Source organism: Nanorana parkeri, unplaced genomic scaffold, assembly GCF_000935625.1.
Source record: "Nanorana parkeri isolate BGI_ZX_2015 unplaced genomic scaffold, ASM93562v1 scaffold591, whole genome shotgun sequence".
NCBI classification, from domain to species: Eukaryota; Metazoa; Chordata; class Amphibia; order Anura; family Dicroglossidae; genus Nanorana; species Nanorana parkeri.
In genome coordinates, this window is record NW_017306859.1 from 350484 (window position 1) to 361526 (window position 11043).

Genomic DNA, 11043 nt, shown 5'->3' on the forward strand with positions numbered 1-11043 from the left:
AGATACCAGTGAGCAAAGCAGTGACAGTTTACATTGCATCGTGGACTTTTTTCTTGGATTTGTTACTGCAGACCTACTCAGTCGTGATGAGCTTGGGCTTGGTGTGAACCCAACTTGCCTGATTTAGCCCAAGCCGGCAAAAAAACGACACCCTCCTCCCGGCCCAATCATTTGGGGCAGGTGGGTTTCCCCACAGCTACTTGTCACAAAAGGGTGGGGAATGCCCCTGCCCACAACTGATTGGGCGGCAGGGGGGGATTGGTCACAGTTCTGAGCGGACTTGAGCAAACTCTGACAAACTGGGTTCACACCAAGCCCAAGCTCATCCCTACTACTCAGCTGTGCCATGCTTTAAACGAGAATTGGCAACACACAGTACCAAGAATTCAAACAGCTACATGTACTAGATGGCATCGACAAAGGGATAATGTGAGAGTAACTTTGTTTTCATAGACAAACTTGTAGCATTAAACTGATGTAATGACTGTGCTTATGTAAGAATGTCAGTATGATGTCTTAAATGATCATATTCATGCAGGTTTTCTTATACAATATTACACAGGTATTATGTAACAGGGGTACAGGGCAAGCAGGTATTTACTAGTACATAGCGTTTGTACGACAGATTATATGGTGTGCAATTGTCATTTTCTGTATCATCATGTAACAATATACATTCATTTTTTTTAAATTATTTTAACTGTACAGTATAACATCCTCTTATTTAGCTTTACTCACATGAAGGTCTATTTATACATATTTGCAGAGCCAATCGCCCTATGAATCTTTCTGAATGTTAGTTCTCGGCAAATAGATGCAAAACCAGACTTTCTTAGATATACTGTATATTATTTTTCGGTTGAATATATGTATTATGTAGTACTGCACTTTGGCCACTAGATGGAGCTAACGAGCATAGGAAATGAGTATTTGTTTCATATGCTCACCAGCTCTATCTAGTGGTCAAAATGCAGTATTACATTACATACATTCAACCTTAAAAATAAAATAAATATAAGAACGTTCCTTTTGCATTTATTCGCACTGAGAAAACCCTCAGAAAGCTTCATAGGGCGAATGGTTCTGCGAATTGGTTATTAAATAAAACCCCTATGAATTTGACTTAAAAGTCAGGGGAGTTCATTGACTGTTGCTAACCTGTCTCCTGCCTGATCTCATACACTGCCTTCCATCTTCTAAGTGTGTTTATTAGTATCATCATTCTGGCAAATTTAGGGCAGTGATTTGTTGCAGCTACAAATCTCTCTGCTCCTTTTCCCTGATGATTCGTAGCTGGTACATAGTTGCTTCTGTGGCTGATTACAATACTTCTATATGAGGCTACAAATCCATGATATGCCATGGTCATCATCAGTTGCATTGGATAACATAAGAAGTAACTGAAGCAGGCAATTCTGTCGCTAGCTCCAAATCTTACAAAAAGACAATCAGCGACTAAGCTACATGGAATTTCAGGTATACCAACTTTTCAATAACTTTCATAGCAACAAAAATCTTAGGGAGGGCAAATGCATAACTGCTACAAAATCATTTGGCATAGGCCTTAGAAGGAATATGCAAATTCTTGTATGATGACACAGAAAACTGCATCAGCACATTTTTTTATTTATCCGTGATAGAAAAAGTCCCGTACTAGTAAAAACATGTTTTCCTTGTATACCTGTCTAATAATGGCGTGGCATCTCTTCTGGGAAGGTGAAACAATGCTGAGAAAAAGTGGTGTACTATGCTTACTGAGGTGCATCTGCTGTATGATCATTTACTGGCATTTTCAAGAATTCAATCCACTTGCAAAAAATACGGTGATAACTGAATCCCTCCTGTGCAGCTTAGACCTTGTGAAAGACTCCCTATTGTCCTTTATATTAAATTTTTTATATATGTACAGATTTTAGATACAGTGTGGCAAATAATTATTTGATCCCTGCAGATTTTGTAAGTTTTGCCCACTTACAAAGAAATGAAAGGTCTATCATTTTTATCATAGGTTTTTTTTTTAAATGATAGAGACAGAATATGAAGCAAAAATCCAGAACAAACACATGATACAATTTATAACATTTATATATATATAAATCATTACAGAGACACAGCGCAGTGAATGTGATGGGCAGACGGAAGGCAGCATTCACTACATGAAAGAGATTTTTTCAAGTAAGCTTTGATTGCATTATCAAAACCAACTATAGTATATATTCCTATTACAATGCTGATGTTATAACAGGATCGTACAGTTGCAAGAAAAAGTATGTGAACCCCTGGAATAAACTCGTTTTCTGCTGTAATTTGCCCTAAAATGTGACCTGATCCTCATTTAAGTCACAATAGACAAACACTATTGTTCTTTGTCTACAAAGTCTGTGCATGGTAACCAATCAGCATCCACCGTTCATTTTCAAATCTCAGATGAACAAATCGAGAGAAGCTGATTGGTTGCCATAGGCAACTGCTCCAGATTTTGTCTGCTCCAGTTTTGATAAATCCCCCTTATTGTGTTTGTCTATTGTTGTGACTTAGATGAGGATCAGATCACATTTAAGGGGAAATTACTGCAGAAAACAAGGGATTCACATACTTTTTCTTGCAACTGTACGACCCTGTTATAACATCAGCATTGTAATAGGAATACATATTATAGTTGTTTTTTATAATGCAATCAAAGCTAACATGAAAAAATCTTTCATGTAGTGAATGCTGCCTTCCGTCTGCCCATCGTTGGGCAACATGGCCCCATTTGGTAATGTAGTCCTACTTTTAATGCAGTCCTACTTATTCCCCCAGCACTGTGAATATTTAATGGGTGTGTTCAATAAAGTCACAGGAAATGTCAAATTGTTTGTGTGTTTTCATTGTGTTTGTCCACTGTTGTGACTTAGATGAAAACCAGTTAATTCCAAGGGTTCACATACTTTTTCTTGCCACTGTATAGACATGTGCACAGCATACATCTTCATTTCGGACGAAATGAATGAAAACTACCTTTTTTTGCGTTCCATAAGACGCACCAGACCATAGGACGCAGGGAGGTCCGGTGCACCTTATGGAGCACTCGACAGACCGTAGCTTCTGTCACAGCTTCTGTGACAGAAGCTGAAGTGACCACTGAGACAGGTGGCGTCCGTTCTTCGTCTGCTCTATGGCGATCTCGATCGCCGCTGCTCGGTTTTAATACGAGTGATCTCATTAGATCACTCGTATTAAACGAGCAGTGGCTCCTACTGTACTAATTAGCTCCTAATTTAGCTCCTGCAGAGCTAAATGTACAAAAAAACGACTCGCCCGGTGCCCGAAACTGCATGTCTCGGGCGTCGGGATTCGCTCCATAAGACACGGGCACATTTTCCCCCTCTTTTTGGGGGGAAAAAGTGCGTCTTATGGAGCGAAAAATAATTTAATAATTATGCTGTTTCGGAGGCAACGATCCTCCAAACCCGAAAGAGTACATTAAAAAAACAGAACGTGTGGCGGCCATATGGCGGCGCGTTCTACGCATGCGCGCTGTCATTTTGGAGGCGGGGAGCATGAAGTACCATGACACCAGCGTCGGGCCACGTCATACGCATGTATGATCGCCACCATCTTGGACGCAGCAGTGATATTTCACTGGATAATTGTGTGCGTCCTTCTGTTACATAGACAACAAAATGCAGCACATTTGTAAATTTATAACTCTAACTTTTGTCAATAGAAATGCCATGTGATCATGGAAGGAGGTCATCCTATGATATTTCAGGGAATAGTTGGGGTTTCGGAGCAATGCTGAAGAGTGAAATTGTGAAATGTGATCTGGATATTGCATAGAAGTGAAGCTTCTGCAGAAGAGCTCAGGCACGAATGGCTATGACATACCATTCCTGGAAAAATGTACAACCCTTAGAGGGGAATTCCAGCTTTCCTTCTAATGTGTGAAACTGTCACAAGCTGCCGGAGACATAAGATGCATTTCATTCCAGGAAGCCATTTCAAGCAGCCTATTCTGTTTATTGGCTTGACTCTTTCTAAAGATATAAAACTCCCTTGTTATAGAAGATAGACTTATTCATTTATGCTGGGTGCGACATAACCTGTTGATCATTGTGGCTTTTCTCCTGATAATGTTTTAGGAAGAAGAAAAATAAATACTGTTCTACTTGAGCTGCCCTAACATGCTGGAATTATTAAAACAATCAGAGCTGTAGCTAGCTCCTTTTGCTCTTGGTCAAGAACAATAAATTGTGACCCCCCAACAGGCGAGTGGTGTCATGTGATGTCATGTGCCCCGTCTCCAGGATGTGGATTTTTTTTTATTTTCTATTAATTTTTTATTATTATTTTTACTGTTGGGGGGCTTTGGGGAAATATGAGGCATCTAAGCAGACCCCTGATATTTCCCTCTGTGGGGACACAGAGTCCACAATCTCTTTTTCTGCAGCCTCTTTTCTAAAAGAATGGAAAGCACTCAGTACAGAGGCTTCCCATTCATTCAGAAACTGGTGATTGTAAAATATTTACTATCGTCCAGTTATGAATGGACAGGAGGCTCTGTACTGAGTGCTACTACCCATTCAGAAAGTCATGAATGAACAGGAAGTGATGTAAAGTTGTTTACAAACACCGGAGTGATCGCCTGATCACTTCAATGTTTGTTCTGCACACAGAGGACCAGTAACTATCACAGATATTACCGATCCTCCGCTCTCCATCCTGAGTTGCTCGGCAGAGAAGCGCACAGCCCGCAGCTTCTCTTTGGATCCCCGCTGCTCTCCCCCGCCTATATGGGCAGAGGCAGTGGGGATCAGAGCTGAAATTAAGTGCTGAAGCTGGCGGATGAAGGGGGGGCGGAGGAGGAGGGATCGCTGTCAGTGGTGAGGAGAGAGAGCCGCCGGCTGTTGCCATGGTGCCCTGTGCACGCCATGGCAACAGGGGCAAGGGGGTGCTGCCAGGCTGGCCCTGGCTGTGTCCCCTCACAGCTGCGCCCGAGGCCAGTGCCTTACTCGCCCCGGCCTTCCTATGGCCCTGATGGCACCACATGGTCTATCTATAAGGAATTTTACATTAGAGCGATGTTTCTCAACCTTTTTTCAGTCACGGCACCCTTAAAAAGTATGCAAAATCTTTAGGCACCCCAGTCTAAAATGTAAAAAAAATCCCAGATAGGATTTGGTATGGATTTTAAGGGGGGACCCCAAGCAAAAACACCCAAATTGGAATCCCTCCTTGAAATAAGGAACCCCCCTTTACATCAGAGCCTCATCCTTTCACATCAGAATCCTGCGTTTAACAAGAGAGTCCCCCTTTTACATTAGGAGCCCCCCCTCACAAGTCCCCTCCTTTCATATCAGAGTCCTCCCCTTATACATCAGAGTTCCCTCAGAGTTCCCTCTTCACATCAGAAGCTGTGTGAAAATCTCAAGGAACCCAGGAACCCGTGAGGAATGCAGAAGGCACTTCTAGAGGGACCCTTGAAATAATGTTGAGAACTACAGCTCATGGTACGTTAGTGTGATCAGTCAGCTGCAGGTATCAAAAAAAACAGAAGAATAAATTAAATAAATTATACAATTCTAATGTGAAATATGCTTGATTTTTTCAGCACAAAACTTTAATACAATGGCAAGAATACATTTGCATTGGTGTCCAGGGGTAAAAATACATTTAAATTGGTAACTATGCTCTGTATTGGTGTTTTGTAGTAAATATACTCAGCATAGGTGTTCGGCAGTAAATACGCTCTGCATTAGTGGTAACTGATTTTCCTTCCCATCCCATGTAAAGAACGGAGCTGCTGCCCTCATCTCACAATGGTGACACCAGGCACCCCAGTGTCCTATCACAGGTAGAGATGGGCAAATCTTCCCGGCTTCTATTCACTAAGGGTTTGGCAAATCTTATTTGAAATTCAGTGAACCCGACGCTGATTAGAGACAAGTCTTGTTGTTAAATTCTGGCCATTTTTAGGGCTAACAGCACTATAGTAAAAAACTGGGCGCTGCCATAGGGGACATGCACCAATGCAAACAAACAAAAAAATAATGCTGTACAGCGGTGAGGGGGAACTTTTTCATGAGGTTTTGAGGCCAATTTTGAAAATACTTAAATAAAAGCCCCCTTATTGGTCATTCTATGTCATAGTGCTGGTCATAGTGCAAAGCGCATGCAGTGCATTATGGTTCAAAAAAATCAACACATAAATTCGCCAGGACCATGAATCTCAAACCCACAGGATTTCCATCAAACCAACAGTAGTGACAAACCCAAACCTGATCCCCAATCATAGGCTGGGAGCAGGGATGTGACCAATTTGTATTGCTTAACATCAGAGGAGTGCACAGAGAAGGCTGATAAAGGAAATAGCACCTTAAGCTTATAAGCACGGCTCTCAGCAGTATACATTTAAAAAGGCCAACAGGTATATTTTAAAAGGAACAAATTATGTTTTTACATGTTATATTTTTTTTTATTGGGTTCAAATCTAAAATGTATAAAGCTTTTTTTAGGAATATATTATTATTGCAGTTAAAATTTGTCCATTTTAATGTTTCCAGCAAAGAGGTGAAGCAGTTAATTTTTGCAGCTAATCTTAAAGCATATGGTAACCGTAACAATGAACTTCTTGCAATTGCTCCCTTTGGATCTGTTAACAATACCATTAGAAGCATTTTGTTATATCTGTTTGATTAGTGCAAAAAAAAAAAAAAAATTGTAGATCTTGTCAGCTGTCCAGCTGTCCAGAAATAACACATAACTTTGTGTGTTATTTCAAAGAGCTTTCCTAGTTCTCATCTTGGACCACAGAATATTTAGCTTTTACATTGTAGAGATCTGAGAGTGGTTGAGTAGTTAAGCAAAAGATGCTCGGCAGGGCTGACACCACTCAGTCCACAAAAAAAGCTGTGTGTTGTTGGCCCACAAAAGGACCTAAGAGCCGAGTGCAGATCAAAAGGTATTTTTCTGTACTGGGTCTTAAAAGCGGAACTACACTCTCCTATACTTTACAACCATGGAAGTTGCCAACCTAACCTCTATTTACATAGTTACATAGTATTTTGAGGTTGAATGATTCCAGATTAATTGCGGAAATTACCGCTTGAGGCAGTGAGTTCCAGACCCTAACCGCGCGAACTGAGAAGAACCCCCTTCGACCCTTGTGTTCAAATTTTTTTTATACCAGTTTTAGGTGGTGTCCTCTAGTCTTTGTTACGGAATTAATCTCAAAGAGTTTGTTGCTAATGTTGCTATCACTATGGAACATTTTGTACATGAAAATCATGTCCCCCCTTAATCTCCTTACTTCCAACGTAAACATGTTTAAATTTAGTAGCCGTGTCTCATAGCTCTGGTCCTCCATCCCCTTTATGAGTTTGGTCGCCCTCCGCTGGACTTTCTCCAGTTCAAGTACATCCTTTCTGTGGACCGGTGCCCAAAACTGCACCGCATACTCCAGGTGGGGCCGAACCATTGATGTGTAAAGTGGCAAAATTATAGACCTATCCCTGCAAAACATTCCCTTCTTGATGCAGGACAAGATTCTACTAGCTTTGCTTATTTGGATTGCATTTGCCATGGTGCTGCACATGTGATCAGCTATGACAAAAGCCATTTGAGGGCTTGAAATGAGGTCTGAAATAAGCACACTGGCAGCCGTGACAGTTATTACCATAGGCATGCCTTGGATGTAACTGTTTTGGGAAACTGTTGGGAATACGGGCATGCATGTACTATTTTTTTATTTTGCCTTGACATACTCTTCAACTGTGCTGCTGAAAAAACAGTTCTTCCACTTACGTATGAGATCTGCATTGATAGAAGTATGAATATAGTATAATATATATACCTACTTTTCTTCACACAGTGATCCGGTAGAGGAGCCAAGCTGTTTCGTGCAAGTCGAAATTCTTTCGTTCTTGGCTTTTCTTGAGAGAGGTGAGATAAATTATGACCTGAAAATATTTCAATATGTTAATTAATTTTTAAAATATCATATCGAACAAGAGCAGGTGAATGGAAAACATCCATTTTGTTATCTTAGTTATTCATAGTACACTGTATATACTTCCGTTATGTGTGCTATGTATAGTAAATGTGCAGCTAATCTAAGATTTCGGGGGTGTTCGTCATAACTTTTGTATTTTAACAGAAAGTAATGAAAACAGTGATAATGCAGTAGCAGCAGTAATGAAAACACCAAAAGAAAGATCTATCTGTCTAACAAAAAGTGATGGGTACAGTACATTTGGGTACAGTGATGCACTTATTTTGCTCTGCATGGCAGAGTAGTTGTCAGTGAAACTACACAGCACTAAAAAAATGGCCTGGTAATGAAGGGGTATATACTGTACATAACCACTCAAGTGAGTAATGTGAAACTGGTAAGAAAAGAACATTTTAAATATGTTGTTGTTCATCCACGCAACATGTTAAACAGTTGTCAGTGACAGCATTGGTCCTATGACCATCCAGCTTTACGCAAGAGGTACAGTGTGCCAAACATTCACCAGAGTCACCATGCAAGATGGTTATTGGACTTGCACCTGGGGATGCACATGCAATGGTGGAGCCTCAGCCTGAATAAGGAGCCTGAGAAGCTTTGTAGAATCTTGGTCCTTGACTGAAGTGTGGGAATTTCTCCAAGGAGCCAGTCGTTGCAATATCCAGTACCTTACAGCCAGGAACTCTTGTCACAGGATGTTGAGTCACCTAAGGTTCTCTATCTGTGAAGGTTGTAAGTACTTTTTTCTCCATTCTGGAGCCTGCAATTCCATGGGTGTCCTGTGTCCTAACCCTCTCTTCCTAGAGTTTTGAGTGAGAGTTAATAAACTCCTTGTTTCTGCATCTAAAAGTAACTGGCACCCATCTGTTCACATTGTTCCACTATTGCCAAGGACCAGACCCCGAGATGAAATGCTAGCCCTCCCTGCCTCTGGTGTCCCTCACATGCCCTTGGGGGTCAGGGGGATTCTACAAATGCAACAAGTGTAATTACCCAAATTTGAATTGGTATCAGCCTCCCGTAACTCCTGTGTACAGCATGCAGTGCATTATGGTTCAAAAAAATCAACACATAAATTCGCCAGCACCATGAAGCTCAAACCCACAGGATTTCCATCAAACCAACGGTAGTGACAAACCCAAACCTGATCCCCAATCATAGGCTGGAAGCAGGGATGTGACCAATTTGTATTGCTTAACATCAGTAGAAAGAGGTCAGGTCACCAACCTTGTTGTGATGTCTGGCATGGCTTTTTAAATCTACACTGGCCCCTAGAAGCGATCTGGTGGCAGCTCAGCCCCCAGAATCACTTCCAGTGTAAGAGTCGGGGGTCTGTTTAAAGTGGCCCGCTGCCAGCAACATATGATATACTATATGTTGGTGGCAGCGAAAGGGTTTAAGTACAACTAAAGGCTCCTGTAAGAGAGTTTAACAAGGAACATATCAACTTACTATGTGATGCACAAGCCTCATTAAATAAACAAAAAAACTTCCCTTACCTTCTTTGACTGAATCAAATCCTCTTTAGTTTGTGTCTCACATGCTCCCCCTTCCAGACACTGCAGCTCACAGTGGAAGGGTTTCAGCAACTTAAAGGAGAACTATGAGGTGAGTGCTTTGCTTTTCACTCACCTCATAGTTCTAGCCGACCTGCGTTATAGCCGACCTGCACATACCGGCGTTCGCTCACCTCTCGATCCTGTCACGGCTCTCTGCAGTACTAATTTGTATTGAAATGTGTATAAAGATGAACATCTGTTTGCAGTTCCTTTTCTTGAAAATTTGCAAAAAAAATCAAACTAAACTTAGTTTATTTTTATTCTTTGCTGGGAATTGCTGAGTGTGTATTGTCTGGGTTACTTAAGCATGCTGCCTGCACTGCAGTCTATAGAGCTGCAGTACAGATGTTGATACAGCAGATGTTATTCCCACTATGTAAAGTTATTTTTCTTAAAGTAGAACTCTGCTTTTTTTTACAAAAAGGGAGCTTATACTTAAATGAAACTGTCACACGTCGGCTCAATAGATCGGGAAGTGAGCGAACACATACTGTCGCTCGCTTACTTTTCGATCATGTCCCCGCAGAGAGCCGTGACTGTCAGTCACGGCTCCCTGCAGGGATTCCCCCCCCTCCTCCCTCCAATCCTCCAGCACTGACTGGCGGAACGGACGGGCGAGGGTACAGCTGGCTCTGCCTCTAGATAGGCAGAGCCAGCTGTCAGTCAAGCTGCTGGGCGGATCCAGACATAATTGTCGGGATCCGCTTCAGCTGCGGCGTCTCGCAACAGCTTGCGGTATACTGTGGCTTCTCAGTATACCACGAGCTACAGCTTGCGGTATACTGAGCCTAGGGTGATGGGAGGACGCTAGTTTGTGTCCTCCCGTTACCGTAAGGAGAACTATGGGGAAAAGCCTTAACCCCATAGTTCTCCTTTAAACATTGCAGTCACTCCAACAAGCAATGGGTATGACTAGGTGGAGCCAGGTGATGACTGACAAAGTACAGGCTTGTAAATCAGAAGTAACAACACTGAAAGCCACACCTGCCGTAACATATTTTCATCCCACTGTAGTGTAATCAGGACAGCCTTCATGAGAGTCACAACTCTGCTCTGAATTCAGGAACAGTGCAGCATTGTTTCCACACCATCACTGAAAAGGAAGCTGAAAAGGTGGAGTTCTCTGGCAGGATCAACAGGCAATCAAAATGAATGGCAGCGCATCGTGTTTTCAACACAGATATGTTAATCGGCCTTAGGGTAACACTTCGTGATATCTTTATAAACAGTGTACTGCCTCATACTGCAGACACAAACCAGGTCAATGCTGCACTCTGCTGGTATACTATAGTAGGAAAATCCAGTGGCAGAATGTAGTTGTGGATATGACTTTCGAAATGAATACAAAATCTCACTCTCTCTTTGTTTTCCTAACTTTTAAACAATGGCTTGAACATTTTACAAGCCTCTTATTATTGTTTGTATTGTATTTTTTATTTATATGGTGAGTATGCAATATTTTTTTTTTGGGGGGGGGGGGGGGGGGTTTTTAGA

General features: G+C 41.7%; 1 protein-coding gene across 2 annotated transcripts in view; it reads right to left on the reverse strand.

Moving 5' to 3' along the window:
• The window catches only part of ANKRD55 (ankyrin repeat domain 55), a 91859-nt gene that overhangs the window by 5983 nt on the left and 74833 nt on the right, over positions 1 to 11043 (reverse strand). For both annotated transcript variants that reach the window (XM_018562683.1, XM_018562682.1), the window contains exon 10: positions 7839 to 7940. In XM_018562683.1, the coding sequence (XP_018418185.1) occupies positions 7839 to 7940 (102 nt within the window). The remainder of the gene's footprint in view (positions 1 to 7838; positions 7941 to 11043) is intronic.